Source organism: Polypterus senegalus, chromosome 1 (assembly GCF_016835505.1).
Source record: "Polypterus senegalus isolate Bchr_013 chromosome 1, ASM1683550v1, whole genome shotgun sequence".
NCBI lineage: Eukaryota > Metazoa > Chordata > Cladistia > Polypteriformes > Polypteridae > Polypterus > Polypterus senegalus.
The window spans coordinates 245,329,044-245,356,267 of NC_053154.1; the positions used below are offsets into that span (position 1 = coordinate 245,329,044).

The 27,224-nt window shown below is 36.6% G+C and overlaps 1 protein-coding gene across 1 annotated transcript in view; it reads left to right on the plus strand.

Annotated features, from left to right (window-relative positions):
* Positions 1-27,224, plus strand: part of rtkn2a (rhotekin 2a) — a 91,533-nt gene that overhangs the window by 21,544 nt on the left and 42,765 nt on the right. Inside the window, exons 3-8 of the mRNA XM_039771252.1 lie at positions 2,312-2,370; positions 5,250-5,303; positions 7,717-7,834; positions 10,280-10,477; positions 12,656-12,750; positions 22,995-23,101. Of these exons, the coding sequence (XP_039627186.1) occupies positions 2,312-2,370; positions 5,250-5,303; positions 7,717-7,834; positions 10,280-10,477; positions 12,656-12,750; positions 22,995-23,101 (631 nt within the window). The remainder of the gene's footprint in view (positions 1-2,311; positions 2,371-5,249; positions 5,304-7,716; positions 7,835-10,279; positions 10,478-12,655; positions 12,751-22,994; positions 23,102-27,224) is intronic.

Below are 27,224 nucleotides of genomic sequence, written 5' to 3' on the forward strand. Positions count from 1 at the left end.
TGATGCTACATATGTATTTGTTATATTTTTCTTCTAATGCCACTTAGCACCAATTATTGGGTTACTAGAAGCTGAGACAGAGTTGGCAAAAGTGTACTAAATTGCTAAATACAATCTAATATAATGTGTTAAAATTTCAATTTGTCAACTACTAATTCAAAAACAAAACTATTTTTTCTGCTTACCTTCTGATAAAAGTGTAACCTCATTTTTAAATTTGTAAGTCTTGTCTTTTATTTAATGTTGCTTAATATTTCTGACTTCTTTAATAAATAATATGAAAAAAGCCACAATAGCATTGCTTCAGCCTTTTTAGCCTAGACTTTAACGTGTTAGAATTTTAAAAAGCAACCAGATGATTCACGTTGACAGTGATAAAATACTTTGTATATTGTATGTTGTGTAGTTTGAGTTAACATGGTAAATACACTAAAGTTCAAAAGTTTGGATCACCTATACATTTTTATATTTTAGATAGAAATTCATTCCTTTTTTAATCTAGATATCCATACATTGATTTTAAAAATATAGCCAAGGAATTACTAGTGTGTATAATGGGCATTTCTGCTAGAAGTGGCTGTAGCCATATGTGAATCATACATTAAAAATCAAAGTACAGTATTAAAAATCAAAGTCCCATTTTCAGCAGCCATTTCTTCAGTGTCCTAATGGCAAACTCTTTTAGCTCATCCTTAATTAATCATGTTTACATGCTTATTGGTTATTAGAGAAACCTTTCTAATTGCATCAGCACTGAAGGGTATTCCTTGTGTGAGATTGCCAATTGAAACAGAAGATTTTATACAAAAGTGTTAATTACTGTCCTGAGACAAGAGGGCAAACTGGATCTATCCAGAAAAGGAAAACAAAGGGGAAGGCCCAGATGGGCAATAGACATTAGAATATGTAGTTTGAGAAACAAGCACATTACTGGTTGTTGTTCACGCCAAATCCCACTGTCAATAAAGAAAAGACAATGCTTGAATTTGCGCTTAAAGGCAGAGTTTCAAATAAAAACCCAAATGTGAAACTGGCAAATAAAACAAAAAGGTTAAAATGGGCTAAATAGCACAGACATTGGACAGAACATGACTGGAAAAGTATATTACGCTCGACATCCTAGAGTCGCCCTTTCTCTGTTGCAGATGACACTGGTATTTGGTATTTGTTTAATGAAAAAGACAACTTGAACGCTGTAAGGTGTTTGTTTCTCAAACTACAAACTTTGATGTTTGTATCCTCTTAAGAAGTTGTCCATCTGGGCCTTACCCTTTCTTTTTCTGTCCTATCGTCCTCTTCTCTCAAGACAGTAATAGACACCTTTGTATGAAACTTTCTGTTTCTTGGCAATCTGTCACATGAAATAACCTTCAGCCTGCCAACAATACGGTGATTTTGCTTGAGAAAGTGGGTTAATTTTGGCTGTTTTTGAACCCAGACCTGAACATTAGGAATGCCAGTGCCTTATAAGGGTTCAGAGGTGTTCATGCAGTTAGAAGGGGTTCTCTAATAACTAGTTAGCATTAACACATGGCTAATTAAGGATAAAGTAAGGGAGTTGACAATTAGGACACTGGAGGAATTGCTTCTGATAAAAGGACTTTGCAGCCATATGTGAATATAAATTAAAAATGTGTAATTTTAAGCAGTGATAGCCATTACACATGCTATGAATACCTTGGCTATATTTTTAAATCAGTTTAACGGTGTCCTTATAAAAAAGGTTATCAATTTCTATCACAATCATGAAAAGTTCTGAGTGACCTCAAACATTTGACCGGTACTATATATTGACTTAAATTACAAAAAGAGGAGTTAGAGTTGGTGGTACCATAAATTGAGGAGTTGGAGTGGTAGGTTTTGTGTACTGAATCCACAGTCCAAATTTTAGTGTACCTGTTCATTTTGAAGTTAAAATACTATATACAAATGAATTGGGTAAGCTTCTGTAATGATCAAAGTCCTTTGAAATCTCATATTAAGACATTTATACATATGAATCACTGTCTTCTAAGGAAGCAAAGGAAAGGAATGAGTTTATGAAATATATAGGAATAATGTCGTTACTGGATTTAAATTTTGTTTAAATTACTTTATATTTATCTTGAATATTGTCTTAACTGACTAGGTATAATCATTTGCTGTACAAAATCTCCCTAATATTTTGTTCAAGTTTAACCTGTTATTCTGACAGATTATATTTACGGTAATTACAAAGTACATATTCAGTTTTCTGTGTCAGATTGTTTACAAGTGTATGTTTTTAGCTCTTAAGTTCACTGAATGTTAAGCCGTTATTGTCTGATTACAGGTCATCAGATGTAGCTATCAAAGAGCGTACAGCATGCAAAGGAAAAGTTGCAATATCAGGTAGTAATTTCAAATTTACATATCAAGTCAATGCTTGTACTAAAGGTAATAGCTTAGAAGTATAATGCATTATATATATTTATATATACAGTATATACATGTCATCCTGACATAGTACAGTTGAGCCAATTTAGAATAATCTGGACATGTTCTTTGCAATGTGAAAGTTGTTCTTAAGCTGAGCTGATTTATAACCATTCAAAACCAGGGAACTAAAATTACATTTAAAATATGTACATCTAGCTGTTGTCATTTTTGTGTGTATGGCTACAAATGCTATAGTGTTTTTTGTTTTTTTTTTTTGGTTAGTTTTTTTTTTGTCTGGCTGATGAGACCAATGTTGCAACACTAATGCAGGCTCTACTTTAATCTGTTCACTAAATGTTTTTTGTAAAATAAAAGGGCAAGATAATGTTTTGAGCATAGTAACATTTAAGTACATTTAAAGTTAGAAAATTAAATATGTTACATTTGACAGTATATGTATGTAACATGGTATTCTAAATTAACAAACTTATGAAACTTGCCAATTCAAGGAGGCTGGTGCAGTTTGGCAGCACTGGGTGCAATTCAGAAACCAACCTCTACAGGGCATACGTTCATCATATACCCATTTAATGAACACAATCACATTCACACAGATAGGTTGATTCTAAACAGTCCCCCCAATCATAACAATTTCAGGAAAAGGAAGGAAAAGATAAGGAGCCAGGGAAAAACTCCTACAAACACTGAAAATATATGCAGACTCTATGCAGACAATGGCCTAAATGTATGGGAATTGTATTCAACGTCCTTGTCAGGGGTCTTCAATCCCAGTCCTGGAGAGCCGCAGTGGCTGCAGGTTTTTGTTCTGACCTGGTTGCTTAATTAGAAAGCAATTCTTGCCAATAAAGCACTAACAAGCTATGAAATTAAATTAACTCTGCTATGTCAGGTCATTCTCATATCCTAGATTTTCTTTCCCTTTCTATCATGCAAATGATTTGAAGGTTAAAATGGACGAGTAATTCTCAGTCCTTCACTTTTTTCCTCTTCATTTTTCTTCCAAGTATTTAATTAAACCCAATAGTGCAGATAAATACACACAGATGTAAATGTAAATAAGCTAAATGGAGAAATGCTGCTCTCTCTTGTCATTTGCATGTTATTGATAATAAGGAGCAATTAAAATAGCTGTTTAAGACTCAATTAAGCAATAAGGGCTCAAAATCACTAAAGTGAAGCAGAAGTGTTACATTAGCAATAAATGCTTTTTATTAAGCAACTGGGTTGGCGCAAAAACCTGCAGCCACTACGGCTCTCCAGGACCGTGATTGAGGAGCCCTGGTCTAGGAGGCAGAACTAACAACTGCAGATCTGTGCTGCAATCGATCCTATTGTATAGATCAGTGGTGGCGAACCTATGGCACGCGTGCCAAAGGGGGCACTCAGAGCCCTCTCAGTGGGCACGCGTGCCGTCGCCCAAGCACAGAGTTCGTTACTATAAAGCCAGAGGAATGCGGGGCCGGGCTGCTCCCCTCACCGCTCCCTCTCTTCACGCGCTCCGGAGGGCTTTTCTCACATCACCCGCCCCTCTGCCCAGCAGCCCAATGGGAGCGCATCCTTCCTCTCCTGTCTGGGGTAAGGCGGGCGACACACATGCTGCTTGAGGGTGCGGCACGGACTGCAGCCTTTTGAGTCTGTGATTCCCGTGGTGGGGTTGGAGGGGATGTGGTATAGCGGGTCCACAGCTCAAAATTGAAAAGGCCAGTTTTAACAGATAATTGCCACACTCGCGGCTTAAAGGGGGTTATGGTAGAGTGGCCGGAGCGGTTTCCGGGAGCTTTGTGACGCGGGCAGTCCTCGCTAAGCGCACAGGTGAGGAGTCGTCCGCATCTGTAATTATTGCCGGGAGTTGCTAATCGCCACACCTGATCCACGACCCCGTAATATATAATAGAAGTGGGGGGTGGGGGGTTGGCGGAGCTTAATAGGGAAGACCTGCGTGAAACACTTGAGAGGATCAAAGGGATGACAAAGGACAGCACAGTTAGTTATGAAAATGAAATCCTTAAAGTGTGGAATTCTCTGCCAAATAATCTTAAGTCAATGAAGGCACTTGAGATTGCTTTCCTTACTTTGTTTGGAACATCTTATGCTTGTGCGCAGCTGTTTTCAGCTTTGAATTAAATCAAATCTGACACCAGAAACAGACTAACAGATGACCTGAGTGCTGCATGTGTTGCTCTCAAACTTACAAAGTATGAGCCAAGGTTAGACAAATTATCAGCATGCATACAACAGCAAAAAGCACATTAATTGTTCAAAAGCACGCCAAATGCAAACTTTTACCTTTCAACAAAAAGTTGTTTGTATCATTGAAAGCTTCGCTATTATGTTTTTCTTTTAAGACAAAAGATGTTAATGTATGAGTTGCTTTTCTAAACTAAAAGCTCAGTATATAGACAGACAGAGCATCAGTATTGGCAGTTCAGTCCAATTTATCTTCCAGCTGCACTCCCAGGTATTTACAGGTCTGTACCCTCTGCACACACTCACCTCTGATGATCACGGGGTCCATGAGGGGCCTGGGCCTCCTAAAATCCACCACCAGCTCCTTGGTTATGCTGGTGTTTAGTTTTAGGTGGTATTCAGGTTAAATTGCCATGTTGGCACTTTGCGATAAATAAGTGGGTTTTGGATTGCAGTTTGGGCACTTGGTTTCTAAATGGTTCGCCATCACTGGTATAGATATATATAATATGTATAATTTTATACTGTTTTTGTACTCAAATAATTAAAAATCTTTATTCCAGATGTAATTTGTGCTATGAAGTCAACTTGATGATCTACATATGTATTAATTCATAGTGTTTTTTTTTCTCTCCTCCTTCTAGATATTCGAATACCTTTAATGTGGAAGGATTCAGATCACTTTAACAACAAAGCATGTAGGTTCCATTAAAAACAATAAGAAATAAAAATGTACAAGTCTGTAGAAGACCAGGTTTCAAAGCTTACTGCAAATTATTCTTAAAATAGCAACTGCATACTTGACCTGCTGTGCCTAAAATTAGCCTTTCACAATATGTTCATAGATCGATATCAAAATGAAAACACATACTGTATTTACTGAATTCATGGTAAAATTTAAGGTACATGAAAGCTCTTTCAACTTTAATTAGATATTATTTGTATTTGCTTCTTTCTGTCTGTACAGTTTAAGGAAACAAATATTTTGTCTTTGTTTTTCTTTTAAATCAAGCTTCACACTTTAATTAAGGCATACAGCTTATCTGCGTGTGTGTGGTTGTGTGTGGTATGTGTCTTTTCCCCATCTATTTAAAATAATTTTGAAATATATATCACACAACATCAAAACAAATATATTTTTGAAAAGGAGCCTACACATTTCCTGTCTTTTTTGCTGAGAGAAAAAGGTGGTAAAAATTGCTATTATTTACTTTCTAAAAGCATATTTTAATGATTCACTGATCATTTGTGCCTTTTGATAAGCTGGAAAATGGATTCTTGGTGCATGATTCACACAATGGAAAATAACAAGGCAAACAGAATGCCATTGATGCAACTCTGCTAGTAAAAATAGACATGCTAATGTTGTTTTACACTAGATTGTTAATTGTTAGAACTGTTTGTTAGTGTGGACTGTTTATTGCTAGGATTTATTAATCTAGTTATAGTATAGGCAGTATGGTGTAGGCTAATAATTAAGAATCAGAATTTAATGTAATCTGTGTTTCTTATTTGGAGCAATTGAAAAACACTAATTTAGACTTACTGTACTTGTAAATTCATGAATTTGTTTGTCTGTGTTTGATTTTCAATATGTATGACTCACAGACAGGTTGTCTTTCTCACAGGTTAGGTGTAATAGAGGGCAAAATGTAGAGTATGAATGTCATACATGATTTTGAAATTACACCCTTGTACAAATTAATTGAAACAATCTCTGAAAATGACAAAAATCAGTTTTGCTTATTTTTTTTTGTTATGAATGATATTCATATACTTACATCAGTACCTGATATTCCAGAGTGTGTGAAACACCCACAAAAGATATTTTGGAGTTGCTTCAGCGGTTATGGCATTGGTTGCTTGCACTCGGTCGAGAGTGTGATACACTTACAACAAATTCATTGAACTTCTCCACAGATAAGTTATTTCCTGTTGGATCCAATGTTTTTCAGCAAGAACTGGCCCCATTTCACACAAAAAATGTTTTCAATGAGAATCAAATCAACATACTGGAGTGGCCTGAAAACTCTCCTGATCCGAACCTAAGTGAAAATGTGTGGTCTCTTTGTAAGCAATGATTTTGTGGAATGGAGTGGACAACCATGGAGAAGATGATACAGGCCCTAATACTGTACAAGTTTCATACAGGGACCCCAAAATCCTCCAAACACTGTTCAAAATTGGTGGATTCTATGCCAAATCATATCCAGATGCTTCTCAAGAGTTGAGGGTGTCATATCATGTACTGATGTGGACATTTGAATATCCTATTTCAATTAATTTTCACAAGGGTGTATAAACATGTCTACCACAGATTATGGAAAATGTACAGTTATGGTAAGTGTCTTTTCACTCTTGTCTTTGAATCATCCTGTAACTGTAGTATTATTTAATTTATAATAAATACTGTGGGTAGTTTTGGGTGCTGAAGAATATTACAATGAACAAAATATTTCTTTTGCATTTTGTGTTAAGTTTAATTTCCCACAGAAGTCTTCAAATGGCCAATAGTATCTTCTATGTGTATGTTTTCTAAGTGTTTTGATGTTATAAAGATGCCATAAAGTAAATGCTGTCTATTTCAAGGAATGTGAAATGCATTATTTAATTTGTAGAGTATGGTTGACAGTGATGACATTAAATCAAAGTGCATTTTGTGTTAGTATCAAATTATTAATGGGTTTTGAACCACATGATTTTCCAGACATTTTGTGGATAATAGCATGCACATCAGAGACAAAGAATTTGGAAGAAATGACAGATCCTGTTTCCATAGTAACCTATGCTATTACATACTGAGAGAGCAATAAAATTCATACAAGATTCCCTTTGCTTGCACATTTACAACCTAGTAAGACAGATTGGAGTCTAGTAATGCCAAATTTCCCTCCATCTTGAATGTTTAAACCCAAGTATTCTTTATTCCAAATAAATAGGGGTACAAATCAATCATAAATCTTAAAGAAGATGAATACTGAAAGGCATGGAAATGTCATGAATGGTGCTCTGTAGTAGGAAAAAACATGTTCTATATATCATTTGTCTTGTAAAATTTGAATTTCAAAATGCATAAAATTGATCTGAACAGTCTCTGTTTTTTTTATGCAGGCTGTCCACGTGTTGCAACCTTTTGCATGATGAAAATTGGATCAGAAATTTTTGATACTGAAATGGTGGTTGTAGATAAAACTGTTACCGACATATGTTTTGACAATTTAATGTTGTTGTAAGTATTAATTAGTTTTTATCTTACAAATTTAACATTACTTGTAATAAAATTAAGCTTTTCTTGTCTTAACTTGATTTATTGCATTTTAGTCATTACTAAGGTAATAATCTGTAGTAGTGTTACTTTTTTTTATAGTTTACCTATAAAACAATTTTATGTTCATAATTTTACAACTGATCCAAACCTTTTTAGTGATACTTGTTGGCAAAACATTTCAAAGCAAAAGCATTGTCACAGAAGAATTAGTGGAATGATCCTCTTAATAATGCAAAAAAAGCTAAAGTATACAAGAGGATTCATTACATGAAGAAAAACACATGGGTGGTGAAATAATGGAGAACACTGTGATGGAAATAAGAGGCATCAGCAGCCCCAAAACCCCAACATGAACACACACAGAGTCCTGGGTTCAAATAAGGATGGTTTATTCCCTCAAATTCCTTCTCATAATACCTCAAAGTAGCACAAGTGATCTCTCTCTCTCTCTCTCTCTCTCTAATCCACAGTTCCTCTCTCCACAATACTCTTACCACTGCACTGTCCTCCTCCCCCAGTTGAGTGTTGCCTCCCTTTCTCCCAGCTCCGGCTCACTTGGACAAGGGAGTGAGGTCCCTTTTTGTTGAGGACCCGGGAGTGCTTCCAGTGCAAGGGCGATTGCCCAATGGATCTCCCTGCAGCGCCCCCTTGCGACACCCAGGGAACCCAGTAGGGCTGTGTTGCCTGACTATACTTCCCAGCATGCCCTACTGGTTCCATACTGGGTACCAATATCCAGGGCCACTAACATCTAGCGTCGTCTTCTGGTGGGCTGTCCATCCATCTTCTCCGGCCATCATTTCCGGGTATGGCTCCTTCCTCTCTCCGGGTTGGGATGCCCATCTGCCTGTTTGGAGGCTCCTGTCAGGGTAAGGAACCATGCCCTTCCAACCCCTGTGGCATTTACAACACAAACTGTTAAAACCCAAAAAAGAATTTTGCTTTCTCTCCTCTTCTTTCTGCCCCTGGACTTTTTTTAATACCAACGCTATCCTTGAAATTCTCAGCTTGACAAACTCTAGAATTTGAAATTTAACAGAAAAATTGAGAGTGTAAAAAAGATGTAGCAAGCATTCAAATACAGTATGTTTCTTACTGAATTTGTATTGTCTCAGATAATTACCTCAAAGTTAGTTACCACAACATGTGGGCCGAGTATCATGTTCTTAGCTGCCCTCAGCTGATTCTCCTGGGTTTTGTTTACCAATGGTGTTTCTGCATTAAGGGCCAGTGTGTGCACCAGATGTTATGCAAAGTTAGTATTTAGCTTACCTTGTTAATTGAACTTTTAATTAAGATATTAATAATAACCTTCTACTTTGTCTTTTTTAGCAATTTATTCGAAATTACTATTATATACTCAAAATAATTTCTTATCTAGAAAAATAGGAAATCAATATCAGGAATGGTTTAAGCATAAAACCTATGCCAATCAGAATGGGGCTGAGCAGCAACTTGACCTTCACTCACCACTGAGGAGTACCACTTGTTCGTATGAAATTTGAAAAATTACCAAGGAAGACTAATGTGTGCTCCTTCCACTTTGTGGAAAAGAAGAAACCAGTATTATACCCTTGTTTAAAAAAAAAAACCCAAAGTGCAGAGTCGTGGTATGGAAAGAAAATTTATATAGATAGTATTTTTTTTTTTCTCTCCTTCAAATTTTCTGCTGGTCTTCCACTGTCCAGCAAACAATGGACTGCATGGTAGGGATTGCTACTAGACAGGCCCAGTGTCTTGCATTTGAGCTGTGTAGTTCTTGTATTCTTTCCATTTTATAGTGGCTTTTCCTTTTTCATCTCAAAGCCATTCGATTGCAAACTTGATGTTGTTGTGGTTATATTGTTTCAGTTTAGACAGTACAAAGACAATACATTTTTCAGCAGCAGGGTGGTTGTATTGTTGTATTTTATCAAATGCTAACTATCAGATGGTACCACAATGATCTGCCTTGGCTTTAAACTCTCCTAACAGAATCTAACATGGCAAAGGCATTGATTTGCTTTCTAGTTTAGGAGAGGTACTACTTTTGCATCAGACCTTTATAAATATAAATAATATATAAATACAGGTATGTTTTTCCTGGCCTCCTCTTTCAGATAGGTTTAGGTGAATGCTTGAAAGATTCTCACACTTGCATACTTAAGTGCATGTTTAAATATACAGTACATATTGTGTAATGTGGAAAATATTTCCTTGATAACAATCTTAACTGATGGAAGGACTTTGTGGGCAGGAGCACTAGCTACTACAGCAGCCGTGTAGCTTCAAAATAATACTTGTTTAATTAAGAAAAATATATATTTTATTTTGAAGACAAGATTATTTTTGAAGCTATGCATACATTTACTGTGAAAAGTATGCATGATTTTTTTTAAATAAAGTGTTGAATTCTGTATTTTCCAGCAGTGAAGCAGGGCCTAATTTTGAGCTAACACTACAGCTATATAGCTGCTGTTTGGAAGAGGAGCCCATGGGTGTTAATACTCCAAAAAAACTGGCTAGGAAGCTTGGATCCTCAATCGGCAAGGCATCTGGAAGGAAAATGTGCTTACTTTTGGAGGGAAGGGAAAGTGAAGATTTCCTGCAGTCCAGTATTGAAAAGTATGTGCTTTTATACCTTACTTTGCCAAGTAGATTTGATTTCAGCTGTTATATTGAATGTATTTAGCCGTATCAGCTCTCGAGTTTTAAAATACTTTAAGCAGTATATCTAATTATTATCCGTAAAAAAATTGACCATTTATGATAGGTATTTTAAATTCATCCTGTGTAATGCATGCATTTTTGTTATAGTTACTCTTAAAAAGCCTTTGTGGTATTCTGCAGCCATCCATGGTGCTGAGGCCTTTATTTAATTGTTTTGCTAAATAGGGAGGCTTTGATATATATTAAAAGTAGCTGAAAATAATTACTCATCAACAGTCTTTACATTATTATTTACTGATTAGATGGCATTATTGTTTAATATTAAAACATTTTGTTTTCAAAGATGACAACAGAAGTAAGACAACTTTAGTGATAAAATCTGGTTCAATCATAAGTTGTGTAACCTTTTTTTCCTAGGATAAATACATCAACTAAACCAAACAGAGACTGATTAAAATGCCGAGTTTAGCCTGAATTTGACTTCGTATTTTGATGGATGAATACAAGATTGCAAAATAATTTCATCAATGTCATCTATGGAAAAATGTTGGAGGAAGACTGACTGGATCAGACCTGTACTTGAATAGTGTATCTGTTAACCACCTATGGCAATTAAACGTGCAGATGTAGGTCTATTACAACAAAACAAAATTAAAACAGCAAAATTAAACAAAACTGTTAAATAAAGAAAATCTATAAAGATATCTAAGAAAGGTAGATTATTTTGCAAATAATGTGAAAACTGCTTATTTTCATTTAGTAATGAAATATTTGCAAGTTAATCCATAGATGAAAATGTTTTTTGAAAAGATATCTTGAAATATGTTTAGAAGATCTTATATGTTAAGATAAAAGTGCAAGCACAAAATGTGCTACTCACAGTGCCTTAGGCAAAATGAAAGATCCATGCTAATGGCAATATGAACTGAGCATTGCTATTTAAAGAGCAGGCTAGACCTAGACCTTGATTAGGAATCTCATTCCAGCAAAATCGGATGTTCATGCAGTGCACTACGGCAGCTAGTTTGCTTATTTCACCAAGAGCAAATCAGATATCAAGCGGCCGCACTGTTAAAACATTTTTCGATAAGGTTGTTATGTCCTGTTGAAATTTCAGTTTTTTACAACTGACAACTGACATCCAGTGTACTTGTCGGGAAAAGTTCATTTGTATTTTTATTTATTTATTTCTAGAAATTTCACAAACTTTGGCTCTTTTCACCACAGCGATGTTCTCATCCTATACGGTCCTGACCTAGGTCTTATTAAACCTTTTAAAATATTCACGGTTCTCCTTCTTGAATTAGGTACAAAAGCATATGTAAAACGGGTTAGTCTCATGAACCATAGTTGGAGATGTACTGTATTCATGAGTTGTTTTGTTGATGAAATTATTTCAAGATAAAACCAGGAAATAATATAGGAAATTATTTATGGGAGGTGTAGTCCAGAAGACAGCAATTGCTGAATTAGTTGTACACCAAGGTCTACATTATCTTAGCATTACTTAATGTAGATAATTGCCAGGACTTCTGATGAAATAGTATTTGACTAAATACGTTGCAGTTTGGCTGCTTGGATCCTAATATGTATGGTGAAACCCAAATACCACATTCCAGTATGAGAACTTTATGTCGTACAACTATTAAGCAGGTTGATATTAGAATAAAAAATATTGGGTGGTTTGCTGCCTCAGGATTGAGATATCTTGCTTTGAAGGAATCTGGAATTCTGTTTTGTACCAGTTAATTGAACAGGATAATATCAGAACATCTTTCAGTCTGCTAAAACAGACGCCCAAATGGCTAATGCAGTAAGATGGGCAAGTATAAAACAAATATCAAAGAAGACATTCATTGTTTTAGATTGGTCAAATGAAATCTACAGTACAATACAAAACAAATCCAAAAGTTGTAACAGGTTTTCATATGATCAGTTACTGATCAGCTACTAGATCAAGCCTGTTTACTTTGAAGAATGGATCAGAATTCCTCCACAAAAATGACAGATTCTAACCAACAATTCCAGGAAGCATTTTCTTTATGCAAACAATTAAAAATATCAATGTCATTTGAATAGTTTTTTAATGTAATCATTTTATTTCTTACTCAGTCTCACTCTATTTTAATGTAGAAGTGCAAAATACAGCTTGCTTGCACATACAACTTTGTCTCTTGAACATGCTGAAGGAAGCTTTCAGTCACATCCTCTGAAAATTACAGGCAATGGTAAGTAATAATAAATCATACCTAAATATGAGTTACTGTATAACTAAAATGTTCAAATTTACAGATCTGGGGTTGCTTCTCTACCATGGGATCCATTAATTTAGACAAATACAGTATGTAGTTAGTTGTAAAAAAATGGAGCAAGGTTTATTAAATATTGGGTTTGCTTTTGGGAAAACGTTAAGTTAAGCAGACCTTTGAGAATTCAATGTTTTTCTTCTTTTTTTCTGTACGTTCGGGTTCTTGCTTCTCGGTCTAAATCAAAATAACAGAACCACTAATGCTTTAAGAAAGTGTAATACCACTTATTTGATTAAAAACAAAGGTCATTGAAATATGCCTCTTTTAAACTTGTGACCTTGGTATGGTAGATACAATTGGCGAATACAATTTTATCTTTGGTGCTATGTTGGGGGTTGATTGCTCAAAAAAAGGTGGTGATAATGGAATATATTTCTAGGGCTAATTGTGGGGTAGCATTTCCTACCAAGTGGTCAGTTGATTCACATAGTCTATATGGGCTCAGGTTGAAGGTACCATGAGGTCTAGCCATATGCAAAGAAAAAAATGGTTTTAAGTTTAGCATGAGTTGCAAGGACCTGGTATTGGCTTCCGGGACAACAACTTCAGTGAAGAGGAATTAACTAATTTTGTAGGTAAATACCACCTAAATATAGAGTAGTTTTACTTCTCACCACACACAGCACGGACACTGGAACCATACTTTTTTTGATCAAGGATACTCTTGTTTTTCTCTCTCCCTCTCTCTCTTTCTCATTTGATGTGGAATCCACTTACAGAAGAAGAGCCCAAGCATGGATAGCAAACGTTGTTTGGTTATGTTTTCTGTATAATATAGTCATTTATTTGTGTTGATCTCGAATGGAGCAAATTGTTGAATAATGAAATATAGCCCTGTTTCTTGGTAACAGCACTGTATTACTTGCAAGACTGGATTTTAGAGATGTTTGTGTGATGACTCGTCAAAATTGAGTTTTGCACCAAAATTGATAATGGTTATGAGTTGTGTAAGTTACAGTATGTGCAGAATTATTCTCTCCTATTCCACTTCTGCACATTACTATTACCATTTCAACAGCCCAATTTAAATAAAAAAGAATTCTGGATGAATATCTATACTAATAAAAGGCAAAGCCCTCACTGACTCACTCACTGACTCACTCACTCATCACTAATTCTCCAACTTCCCGTGTAGGTAGAAGGCTGAAATTTGGCAGGCTCATTCCTTACAGCTTACTTACAAAAGTTAGGCAGGTTTCATTTCAAAATTCTACGCGTAATAGTCATAACTGGAACCTAGTTTTTCGTCCATATACTATAATAGACTTCTGCTCGATGGCCGTGGGAGGCGGAGTTAGGCCTCCCATCATAATTTAGTGACTGCCCATATAAGGCTGTCCATCAGCGGCAATCCAATAGAAACACTGCCGATAAATATTCACGGGTGAAGGACTGTGCTTATGCAGACGAAGATGAGATGGTCAGGGTGGTGTTTGGCACAAACTCCGCGAAACTGCGAGAGAAACTTTTAAGTGCCGGGTCTTAGGTAACATTAAATACAGCCGTGGACATCGCACGAGATGGCACCAGCACAGCTGGGAACCTTCGATGCATGTACACTGAGCAGCTCACGTGAACTGACGCAGTGCACAGACAAAAAGCCACAGTTCCAAAGAGTGCTGAACAAAAACCAAATTACACAACTGCGGAAACAAATTTAAATTAAGTTTGTAGACACACTTCCGCTGCTGTTTGTCATGCCTACGACGAGTATGGTATTCACGAGATACAAGTTTAATGAGAAGACACGAGGTATAAATGAGACTTTGGATCACTTTGTTGAGGAGTTCAAAGTTTCTTGCTACAGCAATTTTAAGTGCTGGGTCTTGGCTAACATTAAATAAAGTGGTGGACATCGCAAGATCGCACGAGCACAGCTGAGAAGCTTCGATGCATGTACTCCGAGCGGCTTGCGTCAACTGACTTTGCAGGACTGGAAAAGATTAAATTAAGTTCATACACATGCTACCGCTAAATATTCACAGGCAATTTCCACAACTTACTACCGGGAATGCCCGTTGAACATCTTACATTCACGAGTTCCGATTTGGGTGGTGAACACTTCGATGAATGAAACCTGTTATCTTTACAACGGTTGACAAACACGGAATAAACTTGAACACAACACGTCCTCAAAATACGAACCTGATTGAAAGAAATAATGCTAATCAAATCCTTGATGACAGCAACACTCATAACGGTCACAAGACTATTACATTGACAATCATGTTACGTTATTTTTAAAATGTTTCCTTTTCTTAGCACAAGCACAGCTGAGAAGCTTTGATGCATGTACTCCATACTGCGTTAAAAAAATAACGCATTTAATCACACTTTGCATTCCAAGCAAATGGTAATTTTTGTCAATGCATGATTTCCTGGTACATCGATTACATTGATGCACACATCAGAGCTACAAAAATGTAAGAGTCTGAAGAAAGCCGTTTCTAGGACTGATCGGAGGGAAATTTCATTTCAAAAGACTACCCGATGGAAGCCTTGATAAAAGCGTGGTTTTGTGCATACTGTCCAAATACGAACCTGATTGAAAGAAATAATAATAATGAAATCCTTGATGACAGCAACAGTCATAATTGTCACAAAGCTATTACATTGAGAATCATGTTACGTTATTATTTTTTAAATGTTTCCTTTTCTTAGCACACACACAGCTGAGAAGCTTCGATGCATGTACTCCATAACGCGTTAAAAAATAACGCATTTAATCACACTTTGCATTCCAAGCAAAGGGTAACTTTTGTCAATGCATGATTTCCTGGTACATCGATTACATTGATGCACACATCAGAGCTACAACAATGTAAGAGTCGGAAGAAAGCGGGTTGCTAGCACTGATCGGAGGCAAATTTCATTTCAAAAGACTACCCGACGAAAGCCTTGATAAAAGCGTGGTTTGGTGCAAACTGTGCAAAAATGAGTTTGCATACCACCGAGGCACTTCAACCTTACGGTTCCATCTAAATGCAAAACATGTTACAGCGAGCACAGAAACTGTGTATGCTGTTAGCACTAGCAGTACAGGTTCGAGTAACAACAAAAGGTGTCGGCAGCCCAAACCTTATGAAATGACTGGCTTCAGGACCAAAATTAGTAAGTCAACATAAGGTCAAACTTACAAATTCTCTCGCAAAATACATTGCTTTGGACTGTAGACCACTAACAGTGGTGGAAGATAGGGGGTTAGAAAATGTGCTACAGTTAGCGTATTTCAAGTAAAATTCAACAGCTTTATGACATTGAAAAGCAAGCAAAATTAGATGCATTACAGAAAGCGGACTTTTGTGGCTCTTACTGGGGATCATTGGACTTCCGTGACCATTAGTAATTCTAATTACATCTAATTACAAAATGTTCAATGATCACACTGTTTAAGCTTAATGTACAAATTAATTTTGGCTAAGGTTACACACAGTTTCAAGGTGAGGCTGGTTAAATTACCTTTTATGTTACTGCCTTATTTTTTTAAGAAGAAAAACTGCACTTTAATGTTGAAATTTTTGTTATTATTATTTAAAGACAATACCATTCTGAAAATGTACTTAAAGTACTTAAAATACCACTTTTTTTTTTTTTTTTAAGTCTGCCCAATTTTAGCCAGGGATCATATTTTTGTTTCTGTTTTGAAATGAAATGCAGTTTAAATGCATTTTTTTTTTCAGAAATTAAAACAGCTTGAGTTTACAATATTCCTGTCCATGTCTATTATTTGATTCTGTCGCCCACTAAAACCCTTTTAAATTAAAAAACAACATTTACGATTTGGGGCAAATTTTCATGTGTGCTTACATTCGATTAATGAAGATTAATTAATTACACAGCCTCTAATTAATTGGATTAATTTTTTTAATCGAGTCCCACCCCTAATATATACTGCTTACAAAAATTAAAGGAACACTTTTTTTATTGGGCCTGGCATGAAATCAATTAAACCTGTCTGATAATTTTCTGGTTGGTTAAGCAGCTGAGGTCATTGTTAATCACTTTCAGCTGTATTGGTGTTCATGGACTTAACGACAGGTGCACTAAAGTGGCAACAATTAGAAAACCCTCAAAACAGGACTGGTTTTACATGTGGAGGTCATTTCAAGTTTCTCCCTCTTAAACTTTTTTGGCTGGTTTTCCACTCGTGCTAGTTTTGGCTTGAGTAATCATCTCTACTGGCAGTATGAGGCGATTCCTTAACCCTACAGAAGTTGCACAGGTTGTCCAACTTCTCCAGGATGGCACATCCACACGTGCTGCAGCAAGAAGGTTTAATGTGTCTCCCAGCACAATCTCCAGAACATGGAGGAGATTTCAGGAGACTGGCTGTTATTCTCGGAGAGCTGGACAGGGCCGTAGAAGGTCCTCAACCCATCAGCAGGACCGATACCTGCTCCTTTGTGCAAGGCGGAACAGGCTGAGCACTGCTCGTGCCCTACAGAATGACCTCCAGAGGGCCACTGGTGTGAATGTCTCTACCCAAACAATCAGGAACAGACTTCATGAAGATGGCCTGAGGGCCCAACGTCCTGTAGTGGGCCCTGTGCTCACAGCCCAGCACCGTGGAGCTCGACTGGCATTTGCTCAAGAACACCAGAATTGGCAAGTCCGCCACTGGCGCCCTGTACTTTTACAGACGAGAGCAGGTTCACCCTGAGCAGCTGTGATAGGCGTGAAAGAGTCTGGGGAAGACAAGGAGAGCGATATGCTGCCTGCAACGTCGCTCAACATGACAGGTTTGGTGGTGGGTCAGTGATGGTCTGGGGAGGCATATCCATGGAGGGACGCACAGACATCTACTGCGTAGGAAATGGTGCTCTGACTGCCATAAGGTATCGAGATGAAATCCTTGAACCCATTGTCAGACCCTACGCTGGTGCAGTAGGTCCTGGTTTCCTCCTAATGCACGACAATGCCCGGCCTCATGTGGCAAGAGTATGCAGGCAGTACCTGGAGGATGAAGGAATTGAAACAATTGAATGGCCTTCACGATCCCCTGACTTAAACCCAATAGAACATCTGTGGGACATTATGTTTCGGTCCATTAGGCGCCGCCAGGTTGCTCCTCAGACTGTACAACAGCTCAGGGATGCCCTCATACAGATCTGGAAGGAAATGCCACAAGACACCATCCGTCGTCTCATTAGGAGCATGCCCCGACGTTGTCAAGCATGCATACAAGCTCGTGGGGCCACACAAGATACTGAAAAGCATTTTGAGTAGCAGAAATTAAGTTTTTGAAAAAATGGACTAGCCTGCCACATCTTCATTTCACTCTGATTTTAGGGTGTCTACACAATTGAGCCCTCTGTAGGCAGAAAACTTTTATTTCCATTAAAAGACTTGGCATCCTTTTGTTCCTAAGACATTGCCCTGTCGTTATTTGTATAGATATCCAACTTCATATTGAGATCTGATGTATCTAATGTTTCTTTAAAGTTTTCCTTTAATTTTTGTGAGCAGTATATCTATCTATCTATCTATCTATCTATCTATATATATATATATATATATATATATATATATATATATATATATATATATATATATATATATATATATATACTCATTCAATGTGTTTTCTTTATTTTCATGACCATTTACATTGGTAGATTCTCACTGAAGGCATCAAAACTATGAATGAAAACATGTGGAGTTATGTACTTAACAAAAAAAAGGTGAAATAACTGAAAACATGTTTTATATTCTAGTTTCTTCAAAATGGCCACCCTATGCTCTGATTACTGCTTTGCACACTATTGGCATTCTCTCGATGAGCTCCAACAGGTAGTCACCTGAAATGGTTTTCACTTCACAGGTGTGCCTTATCAGTGTTATTTAGTGGAATTTCTTGCTTTATCAATGGGGTTGGGACCAGCAGTTGTATTGTGCAGAAGTCAGGTTAGTTGGACAATCACTTATTTTTCAACAGGACCATGACCCTATACACACTTCCAGGCTATGTAAGGGCTATTTGACCCAGAAGGAGAGTAATGGAGTGCTGTAAATGGTCATGGAAATAAATAAAACACATTGAATGAGGAGGTGTGTCCAAACTTTTGGCCTGTACTGTATATATATGTATTGTAGATATGTATATATGTATATACTGTAGATATGTATATATGTATATACTGTATATATGTATGTGTATATATATGTATCTATATACAGTGTGTGTGCTTGTGTGTGTATATATATATATATATATATATATATATATATATTATATAAACTGCTCAAAAATTAAAGGAACACTTTAAAAACACATCAGATCTCAATGGGAAAAAGAAATCCTCCTGGATATCTATACTGATATAGACTGGGTAATGTGTTAGGAATGAAAGGATGCCACATCGTTTGATGGAAATGAAAATGATCAACCTACAGAGCCCTGAATTCAAAGGCGTCCCAAAAATCAGAGTGAAAAAATTATGTGGCAGGCTAGTCCATTTTGCCAAAATTTAATTGCAGCAACTCAAAATTGTACGCAGCACTTTGTATGGCCCCTGTGTTCTTGTATACATGCCTGACAACATCGGTGCATGCTTCTAATGAGATGACAGGTAGTGTTGTGGGGGATCTCCTCCCAGATCTGGACCAGGGCATCACTGAGCTCCTGGACAGTCTGAGGTGCAACCTGGTGGCATTGGATGGACCAAAACATAATGTCCCAGAGGTGTTCTATTGGATTTAGGTTAGGAAAGTGTGGTGGTCAGTCAATGGTATCAATTCCTTCATCCTCCAGGAACTGCCTGCATACTCTCACCACATGAGGCCAGGAATTGTCGTGCACCAGGAGCCACTGTACCAGCATAGGGTCTGACAATGGGTCCAAGGATTTCAACCTGATACCTAATGGCAGCCAAGTTGCCTTTGTCAAGCCTGTAGCGGTCTGTGTGACCCTCCATGGATATGCCTCCCCAGACAATCATTAACCCACCACCAAACTGCTCATGCTGAATGATGTTACAGGCAGCATAATGTTCTCCATGGCTTCTCCAGACCCTTTCACTTCTGTCACGTGCTCAGGGTGAACCTGCTCTCATCTGTAAAAAGCACAGGGCACCAGTGGTGCATCTGCCAATTCTGGTATTCTATGGCGAATGCCAATCGTGCTGCATGCTGCTGGGCAGTGAGCTCAGGGCCCATTAGAGGACATGGGGCCCTTGGGTCACCCTCATGAAGTCTTTCTGGTTGTTTGGTCAGAGACATTCACACCAGTGGCCTGCTGGAGGTCATTTTGTAGGGCTCTGGCAGTGCTCATCCTGTTCCTCCTTGCCCAAAGGAGCAGATACTGGTCCTGCTGATGGGTTATGGACCTTCTATGGCCCTCTCCAGCTCTTCTAGAGTAACTGCTTGTCTCCTAGAATCTCCTCCATGCCCTTGAGACTGTGCAGGGAGACACAGCAAACCTTCTGGCAATGGCACGTATTGATGTGCCATCCTGGAGAAGTTGGACTACCTGTGCAACCTCTGTAGGGTCCAGGTATCGCCTCATGCTACCAGTAGTGACACTGACTGTAGCCAAATGCAAAACTAGTGAAGAAACAGTCAGAAGAGACGAGGAGGGAAAAATGTCAGTGGCCTCCACCTGTTAAACCATTCCTGTTTTGGGGGTCATCTCATTGTTGCCCCTCTAGTGCATCTGTTGTTAATTTCATTAACACCACAGCAGCTGAAACTGATTAACAACCCCCTCTGCTACTTAACTGACCAGATTAATATCTCATAAGTTTCATTGACTTTATGCTATACTCTGATTAAAAAGTGTCCTTTAAATCCTTTAATTCTTTTGAGCAGTATATATATATATATATATATATATATATATATATATATATATATATATATATATATATATATATATATATATATATATATATATATATATATATATATATAATATAAAATATATGCCAGCAACACTCATGACAATAACAACACAATTACGTTGTTATTAAAATGTTTCTTTATCTTTTTCATTACTTCTTTAACACAATACTTCTCCGCTGCGAAGCGCGGGTATTTTGCTAGTCCTGGATAAGTGCAAATTTCAATACAGAGAAAATGTAATAACTTCTTGTGGATGACATCACCTAAACTCTTTATGAAATCGATAGAGTCTCACTTAGACCTGAGGTCATACTTAATTGTCATCTAATAGTTTGAATTCAATCTGTATTCAAAAGTTCATTTATGAAAGAAAATAGACCCTACCTGTATTGATCAAATGCCAAAGTACTTTTCTGTACTAAATCATTATTGATTGCTTTACTTCTATTTTAATGGTACCAAGTGAAAAGTTTTAGTGGGTTATGATAGGTTCAGAATGCTTCAGCTAGGGTCTTGATTTGAACCAAATGCTGTAACCATATTACTCCACTGCACTGGTTTTCTTGTACTGACTTTCAAAATTGGTTATACCTTGTAATGCTGGTACAGAGTTGATCTTTTAAATATTCTAAAGATGGGCTTCCTAATTTCTCAAACCTTCTCCTGAAATTCTCATTTGGTTTTGAAGCTTATACTCTCTGAAATTCTTTGCCTAGGTCTGCTCATGTGGTTTCGTATGCCCAGAATATTAAAATCCATGTTAAGGACCAACCTGATTCTCTGCCTTTTTAATTGTATTTGTTTTATTAAAATATTTCATCAATCTTTGCTATACCAGTAGAATATTTTGGCACTACCAGACTGTACTGTATGTTATAGTAGCTGTCGCTGCACTAATTCTGTTCTGTTACTTTGTACTCGGTTCTGATATGTTGTGCTGTGGCTGTGCTTGATTTGCATAGACCCTTCTGGTTCTAGCTGCATTAAATCTGTCAGATGTACTTTCACACCCCAGCTGGTATCTATCACTACACTCAAAAGTGCCTTATAATGATGTATCCTTTTAGAATCACTGTATTAAATAGGTTATTGAGGGACTGTGTTAGTGTGTATCTGAAAAAGATTATTTGCCTACTGTTTCAGTTATTGAGCATTCTTCAATTGTAAGCATATGCCATATGAATATTCAGCTGCTGAAACATTGTTGCTGTAAATGTTTCTTTTTCAATTTTTTAGAGTAGAAATAATCTTTACTCATTTTTTTGCCTATATTAAATAAGAATTTATTGGTTGATTTCTAGTTTGTCAGCTCTTAATAGGATGGAGTTTGTAAAAGACACATGACAATGGAACAGGATTGCATTCCTGGCTGGGACTGTGTTCTGTTTTTTGCATAGTCATGAATATACATGCAGCTTTTAGTACTAATCAAGCTTAAGTATGTGTGGATTTTATGCATTTGTAATTTCCTGTGCAATACTGCCAATTGTTAGTACAACTAATGTAATCTAACTGTTTCATAAATACAACATAACCCTCGAAGTTCATTTCCAGGTAATCTGGTGACGTATTTTACTCTAAGCAAAAGTTACTTGTACAAAGGGAGAGATTGTGCTGTGTCAGCATGCATGCGCGAAAGAAATAAATATTTAGGAACACAGTGTTAGCTTTCACATGTATGTCTAACTCCAGCATGTCTGCTTGTTAAAATAAGTAGCTAACTCAAACTGCTATCTCTTGCTAATGTTATGTACGCCTTTTATTTTATTACATTTTCCCTTTTGAAAATGCAGTATTTTGCAGTACTTGAATGTTTTTAGATTGTAAAGTTTTTTTTGTCTGTTTTAGAGTGAACAAGACCGATAAGAAGCATATACTGTAATTATAAATTCAATCAATTGCTAAATGTACTATTTAATGCCCATCCTTTCTTATAACTTACTTTGCTTACTTTCATATTATGTCCTGTAATTTGATTAGAGGACATTTAAACATAATTTGGATTCAACATTGACTAACTGTGCTTTCTTTATAATAACTAGTTAAACTATAATTTAAAAACTTTAGTCAAAAGTGCAAATTCTGGTCTGTTGTTCAGTTTAAAGCCAATCAGAATTAGAATTAGAAGCTGTTGGTTAACCAAAGTAGCTAGATAACCCAATGATAATAGGTATTTGTAAAGAAATATAAGATTTTCTTTTTCCATAGTACATATCTGTTGGTGCAGAATAATGCCATAATCATTAACCATTATTATGCAAATATTTTATTGTTTAAATTGCATCTTTTTTTTTAAATGTATGTATATGTGCTTGCTTTGATAGAAGATGCTTCTTTCTGGTTACCTCTCTATGGAAATGTTTGCTGTCGCCTGGTTGTTCAGCCAGCATGCATGACCCAGGATATGATGAGCGGTTTCTTGAATCAGCAGGTGATTTTATTTTTATTACAACCTGTTTCTTTTTGTAACTGAAGTATGGGTAACTTATAGTTTTAAAAGAATAAATGATGTCATACAGTGTGTTACAGTTAATTTGCAAAAAATCTCTTGTTGGCAAGAGGATGAATGCTTCATGTGGCAGTGTAGCAGTACTTTTACATTTATTTATTTGGCTGATGCTTTTATCCAAAGCAACTTGCAACATTTGAGGTACAATTGGTTACATTTCTTTTGTTTTTTCCAATTGGAGCACAGGCAGGTGAACTGATTTGCTTAGGGTCACACAATGACAGTGGTGGGATTTGAACCCACAACCTTATGGTTTGAAATGCAAATATTAAACATTAAAAACAGAAAAAAATTGGTCAACCAAAATATCAGATTTGTTAATGGTATAAATGATTTTTTTTTAAATAAAAATAACTACAAGCACAAAATAGTTAAAGAAAGTAGTAGTAGCAAGTAAGCACTTTTCATTCCTAGCAAGGTTATAATTTTATCCTCCAGAGCATTCACAAGTTACTTAGTATATGCCAGAGATTTTTTGAAAATCAACCATCCAGAAGATATTTAATTAATTTCCTGTGCTTGGATCGCAAACAGATACCAACATATCGGGTCAAGTTACTGTGTTAAAGCTGAGCATATATAGAAATTGTAACTCAGTTTGGTTTTACTATGAATATATTACATTTTAATTTCTATTTCTTTTTTAAATAAACCCATGGATAGTATATTATAAAATAAGTAACTTCTTAAACTTACATACCACTTTCATGGTAAAATAAATAAAGGCATATTTCTTTTCTTCTTAATTAAGTATGAATTATCAGGTCCTATTTTGCCACCACAGAGAAATAAGAGGCACCTGTAATAGGTGGGAGGGAGCTTGAAAAAGCGTAAAGCTTTTAAAGCTAAGAGAAAAAGTAGTTTGCCAGTTTGAAATGTTCTATTAAATTACAGCAGGAATACACAATACTTAGTCCAACAAAATTCAAGCTATATGATTGAGTAAAACTGCTGAACACCGTTATTCTACATACACTTTAAATTTGACTGTTTTATTTTACATTCAAGCATTTCATTGTCTATACATGTCCACTTGGCTATTTTCAAAACTCTCAAGTAACTATTTGTATTGTGTCACAGTTTCAAAGTCTTAATTTGCAGTTCCTGTCCAGGCATTGTCTATGCTGAGTTGGCACATTCCAAAAGTGTCAGCCTGGATATTCTCAATTTCCTCAAAAATGCTATGTATGTTATGTCAAGAGGTAACTCTAAATTAGCTTGATATGGTGAGTCTATGTCCTTGGATGAAGTGCATAGGCTCCAAACCGCTGCCACCCTGTGTTAGAATCAATTTTTTAGAAAATAAACAAATGGTTAGTTTTCACTTGCAGTGTTACAGCAGACACATTATATTTTGTTTTAAAAGAAAATTAGCATTTAAATACTGCTTTAATTTTACTAAATTTTTATTTTGTTCTATGTTGTTTGCCATTACATGCTATTTTTCAACACTTAGCCAATTGTTAAGAATACTGTACAGATAGGGAAGGGTCTCCTCTTACTCTCAAACAACCTCATGCTATGGATTCCAGAAGATGTTAGAACATTCCTTTTGAGATTCTTGTCTGTGTTGACAGGATTGAATCACACAGTTTCTGCATATTTGAAAGGTTTTCTTTTGGATTCTGATCTAGAGTCTGGGTAAGCCACTGAAGAACACTGAACTCATTATCATGTTAATGAATCAGTTTGAGATGACTTTTGCTTTGTGTTATGCTTTGTGACTTCCTGTAATTATCATACTGGAAGTAGCCATTAGAAGATAGCTAAATTGTGGCCATAAAGAGATGCATATATTCAGAAACAATACTCAGATAGGCTGTGGGATTCAAGTCATGATTGATTGGTGTGTTGATTAAATATTCCTCACACAATTACAGCACCACCACCAATCTGGACTGTTGACACAAGAGAGGTTGGGTGCAGGTGTCCAGGCTGTTGGTGCCAAGTTCTGACCCCCAGCATCCCATCTCCACCAACCCGCAGTTACAGAAATACTCAAACCAGCCTCTTTGGCACCAACAATCATGCCACAGTTGAAATCACTGAGGTCACATTTTTTCCTAATCTGATGTTTTAATATGAATATTAACTGAAGCTCCTGGTCTGTATCTGTATGATTTTATGCATTGCTGTGCTGCCACATGATCGGGTGATTGGATAATTGCATGGATAGGCAGGTATACCATAATTTCTAATAATTTGCTGAATGAGTGTATAATATGAACAAAATGTATTTATGTATGTACAGATGTGTCTGTTCGTATTGAGGTGCTGTTCTCCTTTCCTTTATTTCTTGGCTGATTTACTGCCAATTTTCTGGTTTATTCTGTACCTGAAAATATTTAATTATACATATTATATTAATGTAATTAATGCTCACTTTGCATGAACATAATTTAAAAAATCAATAGAAATGCTACCTTTGTTTTCAGTCAAGTTCATGAATTTTCTTAAACACTGTGACAATAAACAGAAAAATGAAGTGGTCCAGATTTAGGAAGACAATATTAAATGTTTGTAAATTTTCTAAATTAACTGTATTAACGTTAAATATTTTTACATTAATAAACTGATATGGCAGGTTTCATTTCGAAATTCTACACGTAGCGGTCATAACTGGAACCTACTTACATACATATATACGGCCATAGCCTGCAGCTCGGTCGCCGTGTGAGGCGGAGTTGCGTCCCTCATTGTCACGCCTCCCGTGTAATTGAGTGCCTGTCCATATAAGGCCGTCCGTTGGCAGCAAACCAATAGATACGCTGCCGCTAAATATTCGCTGGTGAAGGACTGTGCTTATGCAAACGAAGATGAGATGGTCAGGGATAGAATAGTGTTTGGCACAAACTCAGCAAAAGTGCGAGAGAAACTTTTAAGTGCCGGGTCTGAGCTAACATTAAATAAAGCCGTGGACATCGCGAGATCGCACAAGCACAGCTGAGAACCTTTGATGCATGTACTCCAAGCGGCTCACGTGAACTGACTTTGCAGGACTGAGAAAGGTAAACCCGTGCATGCAGTGTGTGATGTCTCAGATAAAGAGGAAGACGAGCTGCTTATTGATGCAGTAGGAAAGGAACAACCCTCTGAATCTGAACAAGCCTTTGTAGACATATCAATAGGAAAGCAAGGTGTAAAGTTTAAGTTTAAATTACGGTCATAGAAATGCTGCCGCTAAATATTCGCAGGCAAATCCACAACTTAATACCGGGAATGCCTGTTAAACATCTTACATTCACGAGTACCGATTTGGGTAGTGAATACTTCGATGAATGAAACCTGTTATCTTTACAACGGTTGACAAACATGGAGTATAACTTGAACACAACACATCCTCCAAATGCGAACCTGATTAAAAGAAATAATGATAATGAAATCCTTCATGACAGCAACACTGATAACAGTCACAAAACAATTGCATTGACAATTATGTTATGTTATTTTTAAAATGTTTCCTTTTCTTTTTCATAACTCCTTTAACACACTACTGCTCTGCTGCAAAGCGTGGGTATTTTGCTAGTTGTACAATATATGTGGTGGGACTGTGGTGTAGTGGCTGTTTTACAAATTCAGTGTCATGGGCTTGCATGTTTTTCCTGGATATGTATCCTCCCATTCATCTCTAACTATACTACATAGTATGTTCTAATGGTTAAATAAGTTGACTGGATATATTTTCAGTTGTCTACTCTATGCATTTTTTTCCTTGAGACTTTAAAATGTTAGAGGAGAAATAAGACAGATTAATAATTGAACAATCTCATTTTGACAAATTCTCATATACTAGCAGATTGCAGATAATATATTGCAGATCTATTACATGACACACAATTTATGATGTCAATGCAATGAAGAATAACAATACCAGCAATTTGCTTCCACTGTCTGATTTAGTAAAAATGCTGACATAGTGGTAGCTCCAGTCTAGTCTGAAGAGAGCTGTACAAATTGTACACACGTACAAAGCCTGTTATGCATTTATACAGATGGGCTAATTACTGTGCCTCCTTGTGTGGGTGAGGGGAAGCCAGGGTAGAAG